This window comes from Trachurus trachurus, assembly GCF_905171665.1.
Source record: "Trachurus trachurus genome assembly, chromosome: 4".
Taxonomy (NCBI): Eukaryota; Metazoa; Chordata; class Actinopteri; order Carangiformes; family Carangidae; genus Trachurus; species Trachurus trachurus.
The window spans coordinates 3,263,517-3,284,223 of record NC_139898.1 but is presented as its reverse complement, the minus strand read 5'-3'; the positions used below and the strand labels follow the sequence as shown (position 1 = coordinate 3,284,223).

Below are 20,707 nucleotides of genomic sequence, written 5' to 3'. Positions count from 1 at the left end.
TTTATTGCATTTAATGGATAGCACAGTGGAGAAATGGGGAGACAGAGAGGGGGAATAACATGCAGGAAAGGGCTGCCCAATGCAGGATTCGAACTGGGGCCACCTGCAGTGAGGACTGTAACCTCAACATGGGGCGGCAGCTCTACCAAGTGAGCTAAACGCCACCCCTGATCAGTTCATTTCTGTTGCACCATGTCATAATGAAGCTTGACTTGATATCATTTTTTGTTTTTTAATGGACATTTGAGCATTATATTTACCAGAAATCATTGTGCATTCATTTAAATTGTTTATGGGAAGGAAGTCTCTTTTTTTTTGTACATTTAATTTTCATATTTGATACAAGTTCACGTTCCCAGACTTTATATGTTTCAGTTTTAACATGTTGAATAGGCAGCATGTTTTTACTGTAACCACCTCCTCATTTCAGGCGTGCATAGTGTGTGAGACAATGAGTTCACAGGTGTTTGTGATCACACAGGTGTGTTGCATTGCTTCATTAATGTAGTGCAGGGATCATATCCTCAGGCTGCAGTCCAACAGTTCTGAGTGAATAATGTAACCACGATAGGTATGCAGAGGAAAATTAGATTCAATGCTACCTATTTAATGTTGAACAATTATTATTGTATTATATTGTATCGTATCGTCATCATTATCATTATTAAACTAACGCCACCCTCTGTGTGCAGTCTATTAAAGGTAAAAGCCGTGTGTCCTCCCGGCCACCAGGGGGCGCTACCTCCGCAGCAACAACCTAGTTCCTGATCCGTTTCCAGGGCGATGAGGCCGTTGGCGGCTGAAAAGCGCCAAATCTAAAACAGAGAGAGGACGGTGGGTGGAGAAGTCAGCAGCTGTTAGCCGCCTCTGTGCGTCTGTGTTTTTAACTCTAACCGGCTCTTAACGCACGAGTGTCTGACCTGAGACCAGCGGGAGTTTATGAACAACATGGAGGAGCTGTTCAGCAAAGTGCTGCAGGTCAACGTGCGCTGCAGGGACTGTGAGGACAGGTGAGGATAGCTGCTGCTACACAACAACACAACACAACACAACACAACACAACACAACACAACACATGATGACAGGAGAGGCTAGCTGCTGCTACACTACACTACCACACCACAACACAACACACCACATGATGACAGGTGAGGTTAGCTGCTGCTACACTACACTACACTACAACACAACATGACAGGAGAGGTTAGCTGCTGCTACAACACAACACAACACAACACAACACAACACAACACAACACAACACATGATGACAGGAGAGGACGGGCTCAGTGTTTATGTTATGTGTGTTAGCACAGATTTGCCTGGGTAGTATTATCTGACCTGTCACCTAGCATTGGTGTACATTAAATACAACCCCAGTAAACTTTATTTATACAACACTCTTTCTACCAGAGATGTAGAAGTGTTTTATGTAGGTAACTTAGATGGTAAAATGTGAACAGAGAGCAGTATGAATCAGAATGACTTAAAAGCCAAGTTACATAATTAGCTTTTCAGTTTAAAAATGATCACTGATCATCTCCTCCAGGTCTTGGCAAAGTTTTCTGTAGTTTAAAAACATAATCTGTGTTTTGTATTTCCTTATGTTTTAAACTGTGTGCCTTGAAAAGCCTGGCAGAGGATCCAGGAGCTTGTGAGGGATTCTAAACTAACTTAACATGACAGTGAATCTGCAGTAAAGTAAACAAGCTAAAGGACTGTAACATCATATGTAGCCTACAGTACTTAAGACACACTGGGAGCAGCACAGTGAAGTATTTCACTTGACTGAGAGCATTAAACACACCAGTGCAGTAACCACTCTGTCTGACTCTGCAACATAGTGTTTTATTCATTACACCAACTCCAGTAGTCATGTGAGCATAATTCTGGTCAGTTAGTGTAATAACTGTACCAGTCCAGATGTTGCTGTTTGAAGACAGGTTTTTATGTTTAATGGTTTCATTTTGCAGAAAAGCAAATATTCGGGTCACCATCGTGCTTCAGCTGACAACAAGTCCGGTCCACAAGAGGGTGAGTAGAGAAATATTTTGAATAATAACTCAACGTTCAACAGAGTATACATATCACATACACACATACCGGTATGTGCATTAAAAAACTTACGCAATTGATCAAAATGTTTTGGCTTTAGGGAGTATATTGTTTTTAATTTTTACAGTGACTGATCTGAACAAATGAACACACTGTTGTGTTGCTCTGTGACGTAGTCTTGTAGGCATGCCCTGGTACATGGTACATATAAAGTCTGTTTACAGATATTCAGCTTTTGTATGTAACAGTTAAGAGTTTGCTTCTTTAGGAAGTGATAAGCAGAATTTGCCTCTACCCTGTACTTGGCTCTTTGGGCTTCTTTGGTTATAATTTGGAACTGAGTTTTGGTTCCCAACCAAAATTACTTACACTCACTCTTAAAGAAATCATTTGACCAAAGACAGACTTACTGATCAGTTGTTTCTATGTTCTTTAGGATCTGCTGGTCAGACTTACAGATGATCTAGATCCATATTTTCTCTTCAACCTGTCAATATCAGAAGAAGATTTCCAAAGGTAAGTTGGCGATAATATGATTACACTATGTACCAATAGATAAACACTTAGAAACAATAAGAAAATGATTCAACTGTGGTACACACTCACTGTAATGCACAGTGCACACTAGTTACTGATCTGTTATTGAGATTCGTATCTGTCTAAACTCTAAAAAGGAAGTGCACTGATGTGGGAGCTTTCAGGTCTATTCCTCCATTAAACATCAATATATTCATATATTAATAACATTAGTATTTTTTAAATGTACAAGTTTAGAGATGTGATTTACTGCATTAGATTTGGAGCAATCCCACTGACATCCAAGCAAAACTGGTATCATAACTGAAATGTCTCACATCCAAACAGGACCTTGTGGTCTTGAATTGAGGTTGAGAGCAGACAGTGATGAGTGGTGAGGAAGATTTCCCAGTCAGACAGTTACTGTATGAGTCATGCAACATGCTGTCATCCAAGACCACAGTTGTTTTCTCCGCCATAGTTTTGACCTTATTGACCTGCCCTTATACAATATGTTACATTGTTTAGTGTTTGAGTAAAAGGATGTTGAGAGCAAGCTTTCTCTCTCTCTGTCCTGTGTGAACAGTCTGAAAGTCCAGCAGGGGCTGCTCATAGACTTTGCATCGTTTCCTCAGAAGTTCATTGACCTCCTCAATCTGTGCTACTCTGAGCAAGAGTCAGACAATCCAAGGTACGAAGCTCCACACAACATCATATCATTCAACTTAATGATATCAGGTTGGCATAATACTGTATTTAGATTTGTATCAGATCTAATCATTCTAGTTTTTTCCCCACACTTTGAGATTTAGACAACATTACAGTTACATTCAACTTACCGTATTAAGTTTAATGTGTGGGGAAAATGTTGGACACCTTTCATTATAATGACCTCAACTAAAACAACTGCTCACACTTCCTTCACAGGTTTCTGCTGCACCTGTCATGTCAGTCTCCGCTGCTGGAAGGCCCCGCCAACTTCAGTGTTGTAGAGACAAACGCATTCAAACACCTGAATCACTTGTCTTTACGACTTGCTCAAGGCTCGGACAAAGACATTAAGGATTATCTGGCAGTGTGTCTCTCATCTCTGAAGGTTTGCCCATCCACTCTTTATTTATTTATTTATTTATTTATTTATTTATTTTTATAAAGCTTTCATTCAAAATGAACTCTGCCTTGTGGACAAATTGAAAATGTATAAAGTTGTTACTCACAAGTGGTTTTATTACTGGAAGTGGTTCACTTTCCACTGATTCTTACATTTCAGCCAGGATAGTTAAAACAGGTCAATGAATTGATAATGATGCATTGTTGTGCTTTTTAGGTCAATGGCAAAAAAGAAAAAGAACCAGTTTGCTCCATAAATGACATGTGTCCCTGATCTTTCAGGTAGAGAAACAGGCCCTGGAGGGGAAGCTGAGGAAGACTGAGGATGACCTCACCAGGCAGCTGAGCTATGCTCAACAGGTGCTTTGTCTTTCACAATCACTATGTACGGCCACAATCAGGGCTGTCACTTCTCCTGAGGATCTTAAATAACAAATCCCAACAGGGCTGAGATAGTGAAAGATAACATTAAAGGAAAACCCTGAAACAGTGGATGATGTGCAGATGCAATTACAGTCAAAAGTCAAATTTATTTGTAGAGCACGTATAAAAACAACCACAGTTGACCAAAGTGCTGTACATGCCTGAACAGACAGAAACTAAAACAGTCTTAAAGGATAATTACCGTTTTTTACAATCTGGACCTTATTTCTAGCATAAAATACGATCATTTACTCACCCAGATAACTTTGGTGTCATTACAAGTCGTTCCGACGAAATTAGATCCAGCCGAGAGCCGCGTATATCCGTATATTAATGCGAGAACAAGGGGCAGCGCAATGCAGCCTCTAAATAACACATTATCCGCCGCGAAACTCGTTCATTTCACCAATATTTAGTTATGATGGGCTGTCAGTTTTTAGAAAAATGAGGTTCGAACGATTATTGAATGACCCGTAATTCGTTCGGATATATTCGAATATTACCCCCCCGCACCCCCCTCCGCCGCGCCGCCACAGCACACACAGTCGCGGTGTTTTATTTTGAAAATTGACCGGATACTCTCGTTGTTTCATGTTTGACTTCCTGCCGAGCTTGACGCGATTGCTCGCGGCTCTCACACAAAATAGACCAGACGCTGCACGGCGCGAGCCGGCCGCGGAGGTGCACGCCACACCAGCGGTTAATATGGGCACAGAAAGTAAACTGGCTCCGCTTCTCGGCTGTTCGCGGCCCTTCCGCGTCCGGTGGACGTTCCGCGGCGCTATGCAGGCACCGGGCACTGCAGCCAAAGACGGTAAATAGAGTATCTTTGCTGCAGCCTGCATATCAGAGCGGGTCATTACTGCTCGAATACGAACTTTTCCCCCCACATTCGAACGAATATTCGAATGTCGAATAAAAAGTGACAGCCCTATGATACGCTAGTGCTATTCCCCTCTGAGTCCGGGGTTAGCTGTTATCAACATCCAGGGTCTGTAGGTTGACCTACTGACCTCTGACCTGGATGATGTCATCTCCGACCGCTGCCCGGCTTATTCTGATAATAATCATTCTGCTTCGGCATTCGGGTCCATTTTTAGCTCAACTAGCCGGAGCTTTAGTGAGTCCAGGCTGCGGAGAGGAAGCCTGTGGAAACTGAACTTCATCCAGCTGCTCATTTTATTCTGACAAGTCAGAGACACGCAGAAACGAACCGTAGCATTAGCGGTAGCAACAAGCCACTCTGCACCACGGTCGGAGATGATATCATCCAGGTCAGAGGTCAGTAGGTCAACCTACAGACCCCGGATGTTGATAACATGTCACCATGGGCTCGGAGGGGAATAGCACCAGCATATCATAACAAAATATTGGTGGAGTTTCGTGGCGGATAATGTGTTATTTAGAGGCGGCATTGCGCTGCCCCGTGTTCTCGCATTATACGGATATACGCGGCTCTCGGCTGGAGCTAATTTCGTCGGAACGACTTGTAATGACACCAAAGTTATCTGGGTGAGTAAATGATCGTATTTTATGCTAGAAATAAGGTCCAGAATGTAAAAAACGGTAATTATCCTTTAAAAGGTCACATAGTCCGGTTCTGCTCTGTGGTGGGTATAGACACTCTGCTCAGACCCAGGTGATTCTGATTATGTAGACAAGAGCAAAAGGATCAAAGTGTCTCAGACACAAGGTTCATTCTGTTCAGTAGGCACAGTGACTGTAGTAATATCTGTTTAGATCTGTGGGGAAGATGCCAATAGATAGGGTCATACGTTGACAGCACATTTGAAAACTCTGATCCTTGTGCGTTAGTGCGATGTGTAGGCAACCAGTCTGTCAGCAACAACAGACAGTCATAGTGAAGCCTACAGCGCATGAACCCCTCAATACAAAGTTCAAATGTGTAAATTCAGTACTATTGTCTTTATCATTTTAGTTTCACAACCATAAAATGGTTGACGATCACAAAAACTTGAAGTGATAAGAAAGACATGACACACAGTCATTATTAACATCTGTGTTTCTCTTATAGACTTTGTCTGAGAAGACCAAAGAGCTGGACAAACTGCGATCAGAGTGGACGAGTCAGAGCAGCTCTCTGTCCAGTCGTCACTCTGTGGAGTTGCAGTCAGAGAGAGAAAAGACTTCAGAGGTAAAACACCTGATCACATGCCGCATGATCACATCCTTTAAAATGTAAAGAATAAGCCCCAGGAGTTGTCAGATGATTGTTTGGTGTGTTTGTGTGATGACTTCCAGCTACAGAGCCGGCTGCAGATGCAGACCGAGCAGCTCCGTCAGGACCTGGAGAGTTCTCACAAGAAGAGCAGCCAGGAGCTCCACAGCAGGCTGACGGAGCTGGAGGCCTCGTGCAGAGAGCTGACCGAGAGGAAATACAAGAACGAGTCCGTCATCAGAGACCTGAAGATCAAACTAGTGGGAGCAGAGGAGGTGAGTGAAGGAGGAGGCTGGGAGAGCAACCACAGGGCCGGAATACGGGATGCAGACGCTGCTGGTTCACACATCACACCTACGGTTCTAAAAGACATGCATGTCATCTCAACATACACTGGAGCCACAAGGTTTGGTTCAGTTGCGTGTTCAGTTTGAGTTATCTTTGACTCAAGTTGAGGAAGCCAGCAACTTATCAGGCATCTGTTGGACAAACCGAACATACACTTTCCTCTTAGCTCTTTACAGTAGATATGGAGGTGTGTCTGCTGACTGCTCCACTCTCTGGAACAGGTTATGTACAGTTGGGTTTTAAATAGCTGTTTGCTAAGGCCATCAACTCATTCAAACTAATATCTCCTACATTCACTGACACACACAGTGACAAGAGAAAGTCGGTGAACCTTTTGGATCTTCCTGCAATTATTTTTCTTTAAATTTGTGGGGCTGAACAACATCAGAATATTATTGAAATCACAGTTTGGCTCAATATCAAAATCACATGAGCTGCAGTTTTTCTGATAAATATAACATGTGTCATAGGGGTGGGACGTGTTACGTCGTCAACCTGACCAACCAATCACAGCGAATTACGGCAGTAACGCGCTCTCTTACCCGCCTCCTTGTTTATGTGTGTAGCGGTAGCCGCATGGTGAGCCACGTCTGAAAGCCAAGTGGAGGAGTTAGTCGCTTTGTTTTTTTTTTAAACAGCGTTTCACTATCTCTCATCTCTGCCAGTCAGCCCCTCCACCTGCCGCTTCTCGCATGCAGGTGCACCGCATGTACGTACACACACACTGCTGGCGCATGGATAGGTCGCGCTTGGCCACTAATAAAAAGTAGTCTAAATGCGCTACAGCAGTGGTTCCCAACCTTTTTCTTAAGGGACCCATATTTTTACCATTGAAAACTTTGGTGACCCCCCCCCCCCCCCCCCCCCCCCCCCCGATGTAAAATAAGGAACATCATAACTTCTTTTACATTAAATACTTTCTTATATTTCAGTTATTTAATAACAGCATGGAACAAACCATCAGGAGAACCTGTGTATGATTACAACATATTTCTTCAGAACTTGTGCTTTTAAAAACATAATTGTGTTTTTAAAAGTACAAGTTCTGAAGAATATGTTGTAATTTTACACAGGTTTTTTCTCATTGTTCCATGCTGTTTTTCAAATTCATTGTGACTGATATTGCCCTGCTGTATATTATGTATTTAATGTTTTAAAACTGTTGATATTCAATCTATTGATATAGGCCTATAATTTATTTGTTTATCTATTTAAATACACGAATAAATGTTCAATGTGGCCCTTGAATTTAGTTGATTTTGTCACATATATGAATTAAATGCTTAGCCTACTCATTTATTTAACATTTTAATTACATTAAAATTATTAAACCCCTTAAAATCAAGAGGGCTTCGCGACCCCCCCTGGATCTTTGGCGCCCCCCAGGTTGGGAACCACTGCGCTACAGTATATTGCTCTAATTGTACAGTGTTCAAATTACCGTTTATCTTTTAGTATGTTTATGTTGTTTGCAAATGTAGGCAAAATTGCAACTATTTAGATTAAAATCTGTTCAGAAAGATTCTTTGGCCTAAACTGTCTATTTTTCTTTTTTCGATTTAAGATCGTGATAAAATCGAAATCGTGACTTTATTTAAAAAAAAACGTGATATGATATTTTTGCCATATCGCCCACCCCTAATGTGTCACAATAAACCATAAAGAAGCATTGACACTACAGAGAGGCTCCAGCCTGTAAAACCGATTCCTCAGACATAAAGGAACATGTATCTTAGTGTATTTGTGTGAACATATGAGGTTCCCCTATGTGTCTCAGTGTATGTGTGTAATGTGTGTGTGTAGGACTGCCAGCGTTCAAAGCAGCAGGTCCTGTCTCTGAGGAGGGAGAACAGCGCTCTGGACACGGAGGTCCATGAGAAGGAGCGTGTGGTGAACCAGCTGCAGATGAGGGCGGCTGTTCTGGACCAGGAGATCAAAGACAAGGATCAGCTGATGCGTCGCACCAAAGAGGTGCTGGAGGCCACACAGCAGCAGAAGGTGAGAGCTGCAGCTGCACACGTGTCACCAGCTCAACAGCTTCTTAGTTAGACTTCAGTCTTAAGCCGTACGCTGGTGGCATCAGTTCTTCAACATCTTTTTGGGTTAGGGTCAGGGCCTTTTGCTGTTACCACATGCAGAGTGTTGCCATAGTGATGAGTGGCTCCATGTGCGGTGAGTTCAAGGCTGTCCAGAAAGTTTTAAAATGCCAGAGCTTTTAAAATGATCCTTAGCTCATTTAGTTTATTTCTTTAAGCTGCAGACTAATTAATGCCAGACTTTATGTCCTTATTGACGAGCTGCCGGATCAGTAGATTTACTGATGATGTCTTCTTTTGATTTGTAGCTGAAAGAAACGATTTTAAAGATTGCCATGCTCAGTGGAAATGTAATGACGGTGAGAGCCTCAGACAGGGTATGAAAATCAGAGTGTAACCTGCAGGTTCTTTGTTCTGTAGGAATCCGTGGAGGAAAACGCAGAGAGTAAAGAACTTCAGATGAAAAAACTTGAAGCAACTGTGAAATCACTGTCTGAGGAGCTGATCAAGGTTTGAGAAGCTGCTACAACTCAACTCCAACACTTAACTGAAATATACACATCAGGCCACATTACATCTAACCTCAGTTATTGTAGTTACTGAGTGACTGTTGTTGTTCCCCATCAACATCCATCTCTCTGGTCCATACACATCTGAGATGGGACCAACACTCAGGTGTTTCTGTGTCCTGCTCATGTGACACTAACCAGCTTGAGGTTTCTGTGGTTCTGCTGCTGGTTGCGCATTAAACTGTCGTATGTGGGTTGGACAAAATAGAAACACCTTGACCGCTGCTTAAAGTTTGATCGCTCTCCAGTCCAGTCTCTTACCTCCTGTGTATTTCTTTGTATCATTCTAGGCTAACGGTATCATTAAAAAGCTGCAGGGGGAGGTGCGAGGCCTCGTTGGAAAGATAAAAGTCAAAAACACTGTGACAGTGTCTCAGGAGAAGGTTCTCCAGGAAACATCAGACAAACTGCAGAAGGTTGAGAAGGAGCTGCAGAGCAGGCAGCAGCAGCTCAGCACCAAGGAGGAGGAGGTACGTCCTCAAACCACACACACTGTAGACACACTGTATTTATCAAAGTCTTTCATGATCTTTCTAATTAAAAAGTGAATTTAATGACATGAACTTGGTAACAATGTGATTTGTATTGTGCAGGTTTCAAAGTTGAAGGAGCAGCTGGAGATGACGGTTCAGAAGCTAAACGAAAGCAGAGAAGTGTTAAAAACAAACGAGAACGGTGAGGACACACGTCTCATTCATTTCAATAGTAAATGGACTAACTACAGTTTTGTTGGAGGAGCCACAGAGACTTTAAAGCTTTGAATTCAAGCTCACCAGTGTTAATTTTGTTAATGAAATACAGTGCTGACTGTGATTATATCAATATTCATTTGATGTAAAAAAAAATAAAACAAATTTTTTTTAAATCAAATCAGCCAAGTAAAATGTTGAAACATTTCTTTAGGCTGTGTAGTTTAAACTCACCGTCCACATTCACCCAACTCTGGTAACATATGTATTAGTGAACACAGAGAGCACACTACAGCTGAATGAATAAAAGATTATGTCAGAACCCTTTGACCTTTGTGTCAGAGATAATGAACATCTGACAATAATAAGAAACAAATACCGGTAGTTAATAGCATTCAAGGAAGGAAACACATTTACAACAGTTCAATTTTTTGACTGTAATTTTTGTATTTTTTTGAATCCTTTCTATAAACATATCTTTGGATGGATTAATATTTTATTTGGGTATTATTTTTAGAATGCTTGTTATAATTTTCACCCATAAGAACATGCTGATTAATGATGCATTCAGGGAATAAGTTCATTTATTTAGTGTTTGTGGATGGAACCGTTTCTGTGGCAACAAATAAACCCCCTTGTCACTAGATGGAGGAGACAGTTTGAAGACACTACGCTGATGATAAAGTAGAGTCTGAGAGTGTGAGGATCAAAGTGTAGTCTGTTTTTAACACCCGTCCTCTCTTGTATTTCTCTGTCCCCACAGTCATTAGTTGGCTGAACAAGCAGCTGAACGAGAAGCAGCTGAGCAGAACCCCACAGTCCGCTGAGCCTGTGGACAATCCCTCACTTTTATCTACAACCACAGGACTGAGGGTAGGAGACACGTCCCCACTCTGCTCAGCCTTATTAAGACTAACTCACTTCACGTTATCTCCTCCACTCACACACCCCATTACCATACACCACACGTAGAATACAAATTCAAACTGGTCATTGAAGTGTGTGTTTGTGTGTGTTTAAGTGACACCAGTAACACATGTGTCTGTATTGTACCAGGCACAGTTTTATCCTCAGACAGTCAAACCTGCCGTGTCTCCTGTGTCGGCTGTTGATGTCACGCCTGCTGAGCTGCGGACGGTGCAGCGAACAGCGCAGCCGACCGTCAGACCAACGTGAGTTTGGTTGAAGTTCATTCTTTATTTCCACAGTTAATACTAGTGTGTGGTCATGCACTCAGTTTGAGAATATGTGACATCTAACTAATTTTCTTATTCTAAAATATCTTGGATTCAAACTTAGCTTTATTTTCATTGTGGAATAGTTCTGTTTGGCTGTAAATCAGATAATATACAATTATGTGGTATCTCCTCGTCCTCAGTGGAGACTATGCAGGTCTGGATTCTAAGTACTTCGAGAGAAGAGATGACAGCATCCCGATCTACGGCCTGTCGTCCAATCTGCTTCACAGAGGTAAATATGTCCGATCTGCACACACAGAAGTAGTAAATGCTAGTTTCATTTGGCCGCTGCAGCGGTTATTGTTGCAAGGCTCGTAATGTTTTAGTGTGTGAAGACACAGGCTGAGGTCAGGTAATGTCAGAGATTATTCCATAGATAAGTTAGAGCTACAGACTGCACATCTTTAAATCAGACTTATGGGGCTGAGAGAGGAATAAACACAGAAACAAACGAATGGGATGGGTGTTCTTGTCAGGAGTGATAACATGTCTGTCAGACTGGAGCAGCTGGAAATGTCCTTGAAAAGTCCTGAAAACTAATTTCAAGAAAAGAATGGGAACTCTGAGTATGTCTGTTGCCATGGAGAACATGGAATATGTCTCCATACTGTAATAAGTAAAAGTTCACAGTCGTCTCTCTGCTGTAACCTGATGCCTCCTACTTTGTGTATGTTGTAACACTGTTTGTGGTCAATATTTAGTTTTTTGTTTGACGAGCACTGTGATGAAATGTACATGTCAAACAGGGGGAGTGAGACATAAAGACCTGCTTCTAATAAGACATACCAGAGCAAACAGACTGAACAGTGTGACTGTACTAGATGGGCTTAGTCTTTGTCCTCGTGCAAATCCAGTCTGTGACCCTTTGCTGATTTTTCTCTCAGTATGACTGCAATAAAGGCAAAAGCTGGTTTAAAAAAAAACTGGTACAGTAGGTGACCAAATGGAACAGACATGAATTAGGTTTTGACCTTAAGTCTTAGTGTTTTTTAATATATGTTTTCTCTCTTCAGAGTTCGCCCAGAGAACAAAGCCTCCAGTACCTTCTGCTTACTTCTCTGCATGAAGCAGAAACGATGAGAATGAAGGACAGAGACACTTTGATTTCAGCCTCAGGTGGAAGAAAAACCATCAACACCTCACTTTCTGTTTCATGTCTTCAGCTCCTGTACAAACTGTACCTTACCTTTAGTGCTACATACACTTGTTAATATGTAGCTATTGTTGTTATTTTAATATTTTTAATTTTTAATTTATGTTCTAACAGTCTGTATGTCTGTCTCTAATGTTGTGCTTCAGGGAAATATTGTTGACCGAAGCAGATTCCTGTGATCATGGAGAATGTATTTTTCCAATCCTCATTGTCATGTTGATGTCTGTTTTCTGTTGTATTTAGTTGTGAACTGCAGTCCTTAATAAACTTTATTCTCATTAGTGATGACTTGTTTGTACAGTTTTCATTTATAAAATCTAATTATATTATAAAAATGTGCACAACAGAAACGCTGTGTTCACTGCTGATTAAAGGTTATCTTACGTTATTTAAAACTGCCATTAAGGAAATTCTCCACTGAGCAATGGCCAATCAGCCCCTGCTCCTGCTGCTCTGTGGGTGGGATTTAAATGGACACTGGTCAGAAATCTTTATCTAAAACATGGAAACTATATGTTGGTGCAGGAAATGAGCGACACACATTTTCCTTTGACTACAGTCACAGCCTCTCTATAAATAATTTAAAGGCAGATGTTAATTTTTTCAAATTCTTCAGTTGATAAGTATCTTTTGATTTAGTAAAACAGAAAATAGTCTATAATTACTGCACATTATATTTTCCATGAACATGAACAAAGTACGTTGTTTTTAAACAGCACTAACAGGTCGCTGTCTTCACAACTTCTAAAGTCAAGAAACAGTGAACAAAAGCAAACCCCACAGGGCGTCATGTTTTTATGTCCCCACTCGTTTGTTGTGTTGTTTTTGTAGTGCATTCACATATTCACAGGCGAAGTGAGTTTTTTTGGTGCACACGTACACATGTTTTCTTGAGCTGCAGTGCGTTGGCCTCTGTAAGAACTGTCTAATGTCTGCGCTCATGTGACAGGTCAGTGGAAGAAGTTCATGCGACAGAAAGTTGAGACCATGACGATTTATTTCCCGTGTTCATGTGAACATATCTTACATACATCAGAGTGTGAGTGAGCGGTCCTCTCAGCAGTGACTGACAGCCATGGCTCCTTTGAACTGACTGTAGGTTTTAGGACGGGATCTGTCTCGGTTCAGGGTGGCGTTCAGGAAGAGGCCAGGGGCAAATGGGGTGGACCTTTGGGTCGATATCGACCAGGTTCCCACGGCAGACATGGTGGGGTGGGGGGATTCCAGCATGGGGAGGGGGCCTGTGACCTTGAGCATGTGGCGGGGGTCCTCCATCACCAGCATGGGGAGGGGGCCTGCGACCTTGAGCATGTGGCGGGGGTCCTCCAGCATGGGGAGGTGGGCCGTGGCCGTGAGCATGTGGCGGGGGTCCTCCAGCACCAGCGTGGAGAGGGGGCCCATGGCCGTGTGCATGTGGCGGGGGTCCTCCAGCACCAGCATGGAGAGGGGGCCCATGGCCATGAGCATGTGGCGGGGGTCCTCCAGCACCAGCGTGGAGAAGGGGCCAATGGCCGTGAGCATGGGGGGGCCTGCATACGGGCTCCCGCTCACCAGGACCAAGGGCAATGGTGTTCTGTTGAGAAAGAGAAACAGAGCTGCTGTGCTGAAGTGTCTCTGCGGTGAACACAACCTCACAACCATGGGCGCAGATAGCACTGGGGACGGGGGGGACAAGTCCCCCCCCCCCCCCCCCCCCCCCGACTTATAGTGACCCCGATCCGTCCCCCCCAAATTGATCAATAAACATTAAACGATTCAAGAAGGGGGAAGGCTGGAGCCTGGAGCAGATCCTTGCTGAGTTGGGAAGCAAGACCAAAAACCCCAGTAGTCTAATCTTTGTATGACTGAATTATTCTGCATAAGACCCTGACTAATACTCATAGTAATTCTGCATTAGTATCAAAACAAAGTAGGCTAAATAAAAAATTATAATACATATTTAATCTAAGAAAAAAAAATGGAAAAGTCAGGGGCCCACTTTAGTATTCTTTCAGGGGGCCCAGAATTCCTAGCAACGGCCCTGCTTCGAGTTCTGATAACGCACCATCTCAACTCTGGGGTCCTAGGAGCTGGTAGCTGCCTGTGTCTGTGCCTGTAGGTAGCGGTAACCATAATGATCATATACAATGGTCTGAGCTGGTGATTTGTGAGAGAAGAGAAAACTAGAGAAGAAAGAAAATGGCTATAAGGTAGGCCTATTATACACAGCTTGGTCCCCCCCAGTTAAAAAATCCCATCTGCGCCCCTGCTCACAGCTCCAGGTCACAGAGTCTTTTATGACACTTTTACTGTTATTGGAAATGTAGAAGAAGAAGAAGAAGAAGCAGTGAAGCATGGACTAAATGAGACAAATATACTGTATTCACATGTTTGCAGTGCAGACTCACCACTGGGGAGTAGAATTCACATTCAGTCTTCCCAATGTATTCATTGTCTTCTGGATAGAATGACTTGCAGAAGGCGTGATGCTTCAGAGAGAAGAGAGACACAATGAGGGAAAAGCAGAGACTGACACAGTGTGTGGACAGAAAACACAGTGTTACACCGGCACCACCCGTCAACAGGGGCAGCCCAGCTCTGATCCAGGCCTGAGCAGCTTTATTGTACAGAACAAACACAGAGTCAACTAATTAGAAAACAGACAAAAACAATGAGACCATTAGCTACAACAAGTCAGACCAACACAGAGATAAAAGAAAGAGAGGGGGGTTCAGGCCTTAATTTGATAGGACAGCTGTAGAGAGACAGGAAATGGGGAGGCAGAGAGAGAGGAGATGATGATGATACAGTATAATCTATTAGTCATAATAACTTTCTGTTTAATGGTGAAACAGCCAAATACACCACACGGCACAAAGACTCACAGTGAAGCATTGCGAGGAGTTGTGCATTTTCTGGCACAAATTTGATAAGTGTGAAACAAAGATAACAATTTCCAAAAAGTGGGCCATGGACAGTGACCCTCACAAAATGATGCTGTTTAGCATTATAAAGGACTGGACAGCTTAGAAAAGTGTAGAGCCCCAGTGAGAGAGGAGTAGTAAAAACTACCAGAGGTTTTTACTTCCTGAAACCACAAGTTTATCTTATTGTAGTTCAACACTTTAAATAAAAGGCAGGAGAAGTGTGTTTATGTGTCGTCAGCTTTTGAAGGATTTTTTTTCTAATTTCACACATAAGAGCTAGTGTCATGATGTCACCGATGAAATCCTGAAGATATCAAGTTGCATAGGATTTAAAAAAAGAAAAAAAAGAAAGTCAGACTGTGTTTGTACTCACCGCTCTGTCAGGGCAGAGGGGTTTGCATGCCTCGGGGACGATCCTGGATCCCATTGGGCAGTGAGTCTCCACGAGGACAAATTCAGCTTGGGAGAACTTCCCTGAAGGCCTCGTGTACTGAGAGACAAGAGGAGTTTAAACAACCTCACTGTATGACGAGACCTTAAACAATGTGAGACTACAGACACATCTTAAAAATAAAGACACAATTCTTTGCGCGTGTGTAGAGTGAGATTGTCTGTACCCCACTTTGTATCCGTCCCACTTCCCGTAGGATGTAGTAGTGCAGGTTGGTGGTGTTCTGGTTGAATGTCTTCACAGCCTTATGCACAGAGCTGAGACCTTGTGCGTTATTGAGTGGGAGCAGGATGGGACAGTCTGGACAGATCGCAAGTAACTCCTGGCTGTTTTTAACTTAACACACACACACACACACACACACACACACAGACTTATTAGTATGAGAGAACTTTCTGAGGCTTTAACAGTCTTTTTTGCATATTAAAGATTACGGCCATTTAAAGACAGTCAAACACCATGGATGCTTGATGCTGCTACTGATCAGTATCATGTGATGAGTTTATTGTGATAACAAGATAATGATATAATGTGCAATGATAATAATACGATTGCTTTTTGAAGTCTTGGATTAAAGTACCTACATCAGGTTGTGGCTGAGTCCTACAGACATTTGGAACAAGTCTCATAACAGTGATCCAAGCCTAATAAGAGGACCAGGGTCTTTGATAGATCTGCATATGTAACAGAAAAGAAACTTACCTGTGCGTGTGTCACACTTATATTCTTTGACTTTGGCACCAACAACATCTACAGTCATCATAACTGTGCAATTGGCCATCACCTCCTACACAGAAGCAGAGATATAGCAGATAGCAGAGATGTTACATCAGATAGCTAATATCCCCCACAGAAGGAAAACATGAAGGTCAGTGCGGCACACAGAGCTGATAAAGGGAACCGGTTTAAATAAATAGTGATTAAACATTTACCTGGGAAACCTCGCTACGGAGCCTACACTCCTCGTAGTGTTTGGGGTTGACAACATGGCACCATGTCTCCAGAAGCTTCAGCTGTAACTCAACGTCACAGTCTTCTTCCCTCTGGGGACAACAGAGAGGAACAGAGTGAATCACAATAAATGTCCCGACACATAATAAAAATGAAACACCCCCACTTACACAATCACACATCACAAAACAGTTAACAAGTTCAACAAAACTATAGGAGACAGATACAGACACAAAATCTATTCAGCCTGGAGTTAAATAAGAGAAAGCAGCTGCTCAGGTGGAGCGAATACTGACTCAGTACTGACTGTGTCAGCGCCACCAAGGATGTAGCAGTAGGAAGAAGGTCAAAAGGCAAAGTAGGATTGTCATAACCTTCATGTTTTGCCTAATAAAGTTGACATTTAAAAGTTTCACCATTTGTTAAACATAATCAGAATTAGCACAACGTCAGATATCCCTAAATAAAGATGGCAGTGCACTTTAATACTAAATATTAGCCAATAAACAATAAAAAACTATATGAACCTCATTTTTTTTATTATAGATAACCAAACCATAATAACACAAGAACATTTGAAACCAGAAAGTTGCACACTTGTGTTTGGACTGTCCTCTTGTATCTGACCATGAGTTGTTTTCATTCTCTGGAGCAGTATCTGTGGCTCTTTTTGTCTGCTGCATGAAGATCAGTACCACGGCCTCTGATTGCTCACATCTTTCAGTCTGTTTTCTGTCACTACAACAAACCAACTGCTTGTCACCTCAGCCAAGCCTCTGAATCAGTCACTGTGATTGGCTGTGACAGCGCCCACTGGATCCACCAGCGTCCAGATTCAGTGATGTGACTTGACATTAATTGATAAATATGTGTGAAAGCAGCAGAGCTCCAAACAGTAAGACCATCCACATAATCTTAACTTTACATATTCAACGCATTCAGTAATCATTGAGAAACGCTGCTTCTACAGTTTAACATGAAAGCAGATTGTCGGCTGCTTGTTATGACGCTCTAAAGACAATGTATATCACATACGCCTGTTATTCAGAGCTGATGAGTTTCCTCTACAGTAAGTAACAACTAACTGACTTTCAGCTGTAAGATAAATGTGCTAAACAAATAAAGATAATAATCCATCATGAGTTGCAGTGACAGGAAATCTATAGACCTCAGGAGTCTGTCACTTGTGTCTGGATCCAGTACCTTGTCCACTTTGGTGCCTTGGACCTCACTGAGTTGGAACTTGTATCCGTGGTTGTGGTGCTCATTGATGTGGTGCACTGCCAGGCGTGCTGCTGCAGCGCTGTCATCCTCACTGCAGGTCACCGGCTCCAAAGCCGGAGCAGCAGCACAGAGCAGCACGGCCGAGGACAGCAGCACCAGGACAGCTAAACTCTCCATGGTGCCGAGGAGAGAGACGGAGCAGAGTCCTGCAGCCGGGGGTGGGGGGGTTATATAGATGGGGAAACGGGTGGACAGAGTGGGAAGAAGAGAGGACGACAAAGAGGCGGAGAGATACAGAGATGGGAACGAGAACAAACACAGACTTTAACCAGAGCAGAGCAGCTGATTTTGACATTTTGAAAGTTCCATCAGTTTATTCATAGCTGTCAAACACCAGAGCTTTTACTGGCACCGTGCAAGCAGTTCTACTGAAGCAGGGCGCTGACCTCCACCAAGGTCAGTGTCAACAAGCATACACCAGATCAACAAACTGTCAAACACACACACAGGAACAGAAGCATGGCGTCCTCGTCAGAGATAATTAAAGCACCAAGGCTTTAACTATGGGGTCTTAATACTATATCATCATTACAGTGAATGTGAGTCACTTGTTCAGGAGATTGCAGGTCTGAGGCAGTGTACTGTGGGTTCATGACAGAGAGACTCATCATCACCTGTTTATCAGTCTGCACTTTGGAAGCAGAGCAGTGGCTACAAAACTAACCAGGTTCAAGTTCAAACACCAGCAGCTGTGTTTAAACATGATACGTCACATGATATTGGCTCTGTTTACTAACACAAACACAAATCAGAACAATCAGGCTTCATCTAAAAAGAAAATACAACACAGAGTCAAGGTTAGGAGCCCGAAAGATAAACACAAACAGTGACGCAGTCGTGGGATGATGAATGGACCAGGCTCCCAGATTTATTGATTATCCCAGAGAGGACCACAGATCAACACCGGACGGATATGACTCAGGGTTTGCTCACATGTGGACTTTCCATTTTATCTTCATCTTTTTTGCTTTTCATGCCTTTTATTGGATAGAACAGTTGAGAGAGACAGGAAATGGTGAGGCGCCTGCTTAACCACCTGCGCCACTCGATGCCCCATTACATTTTATGTTTATTTTATTTTATCATAGCTATAACTTCATTGATTCATTGATTCATTCATTCATTCATTCATTCGTTAATTCGTTCTTTCCCTCTAGCTGTTCCCAGTCGGACCCCAATCATTTCTCTATCATTGCCCCCGGTGTAGAGAATAATACACCTGCCCTTTAAAGTCCTCTCACTGCTGTGATCCTGCCTGTCTTTGCCCGTTCAGTCGTGTTTGCTAATAAACCCTGCTCCAGTCCTACAGACACCTTTGGTGCTTTGCTTTGAGCGTCTGTGTAATCTACGGTATTTGTCAAAACTATGACTCTGATACAGTCTGTGTGATCTAACCTGTATGTTGTGAAGCTGCTGTGAGGCTCTCTCAAGTCTCTGATGGACCAGATGGCTCCTATATGAATCAGATCAGCTGTCCACACCAGTCTCATCAGGCTCACATGTGACTCGTGTCCCACACCAGTAAATATGAAACTCCAGAGGTGGATTCTCTGTGTTTGATATCAGCCTGCAGTCCTGCTGAGCTCCAGCAGGTGGACACACACCTGGACATTATCCTGTACTGTTCATACAGCTGAGGATTTGACTTCAGTCTCATCACTCCATGTTTTGCAGTGTAAAGATGTTGTTTTGTGACAGCTGCGGCTTCCTCTGTGCTGTCCACGGTGGGACTCCCTGCTCTGTGTCCTAAAGCATCTGAATGGGGCCTCACACAGTGCTGGGTCATATGTAACATTTTCTATACAGATATCATTTATATTTTCTGTTTTCCTCACATCTGTTCCTATTTCCTGATTTACACTTCCTGCCATCATATGTGTCTCTCTCACCTGTGATAGAACACCATCATGACCTTCATGTGTACTTACCAAGTTTTTATTAATTGAAGATCCTGCAGTGCTCACTGTGTTTGAGTCGAGTATTTTCAGTCCTCACCTTGTGAGAGCTCATTATCCTTTCCAGATAACTGAACTGAACCAACTATGTATTCTTCATCCCAACTCCTCTGAGGTAATTGTTGTGAGTCCTGGTTCAGAGCAGATGTTTCAGATGATGAGTGAATAGGCAGAAATCCTGGGTGGAGCAGAGGGAGAGGTGCTCCATACCTCAGAGGAGACAGTAGTGGACATCTCTATGTTGCTGGATTCAGTGGAGGTAGAAAAGAAACAGCATCATTCTGTGTATTTTTCTCCTGGGTTTTGTTTTCTCATCCCTTGACATGCATCATCAGTTTTTACACAGTTCACCTCTACAGTGCCTGGACTGCAGTCCACTTATGACTCAGCTCATCAGCATCATCCTAAAGGTCTCCCTCTACACAGACACTCATCTGAAGAAAAGCAGAAAATCCATGACTGTTAGTTTGTAATGATGAAACATTGCAGAGACATCCCCCAGGATACAAGTGATGATGTGTAGATATGGTTACCGTCAGATTTTTTCACCACCCTCAGCAATCAGGTAACTGTGTTAGAAATGACTCATCTTTCTCTTCAACATGACAGCTGTGCAAAATGTTCACTTCAAGAATCACTGGCGTTTGTTGAGGTTCTGGCCACTTGGGGGCAGCAGAACAAGCCAAGACTCTGTCATAGCACAGCAACACGTCTATGACCCAGCAGACACAGAGCAACAGGACCGTCCTGCTGGAGCTGAGTTTTTCACCCACCTGGTGGAAGTAGGCCCAGTGTTCAGTCTCCATCTCCATCTGACTCCTCAGCTAAATGCTCCACTGTTTGTT

At 42.8% G+C, this 20,707-nt stretch overlaps 2 protein-coding genes across 2 annotated transcripts; one reads left to right on the top strand and one right to left on the bottom strand.

Annotated features, from left to right (window-relative positions):
• Nucleotides 1-837: 837 nt before the first annotated feature.
• On the top strand, nucleotides 838-13,143 carry sass6 (SAS-6 centriolar assembly protein). Its single transcript, XM_083969945.1, has 16 exons — nucleotides 838-1,010; nucleotides 1,973-2,033; nucleotides 2,491-2,570; nucleotides 3,157-3,261; nucleotides 3,498-3,666; nucleotides 3,963-4,040; nucleotides 6,139-6,258; nucleotides 6,366-6,557; nucleotides 8,434-8,628; nucleotides 9,087-9,176; nucleotides 9,526-9,705; nucleotides 9,829-9,910; nucleotides 10,688-10,797; nucleotides 10,981-11,096; nucleotides 11,303-11,394; nucleotides 12,176-13,143. Exons 1-16 carry the CDS (start codon nucleotides 940-942, stop codon nucleotides 12,226-12,228), a joined length of 1,794 nt encoding a protein of 597 aa, XP_083826071.1. The 5' UTR covers nucleotides 838-939; the 3' UTR covers nucleotides 12,229-13,143.
• A 151-nt stretch (nucleotides 13,144-13,294) lies between these two features.
• Nucleotides 13,295-18,078, bottom strand: ahsg1 (alpha-2-HS-glycoprotein 1). Its single transcript, XM_083969946.1, has 7 exons — nucleotides 17,827-18,078; nucleotides 16,605-16,715; nucleotides 16,375-16,459; nucleotides 15,839-16,008; nucleotides 15,595-15,711; nucleotides 14,703-14,783; nucleotides 13,295-13,888 (listed from the first exon to the last, which is right to left on the bottom strand). Exons 1-7 carry the CDS (start codon nucleotides 18,022-18,024, stop codon nucleotides 13,418-13,420), a joined length of 1,233 nt encoding a protein of 410 aa, XP_083826072.1. The 5' UTR covers nucleotides 18,025-18,078; the 3' UTR covers nucleotides 13,295-13,417.
• Between the last annotated feature and the right edge of the window lie 2,629 nt (nucleotides 18,079-20,707).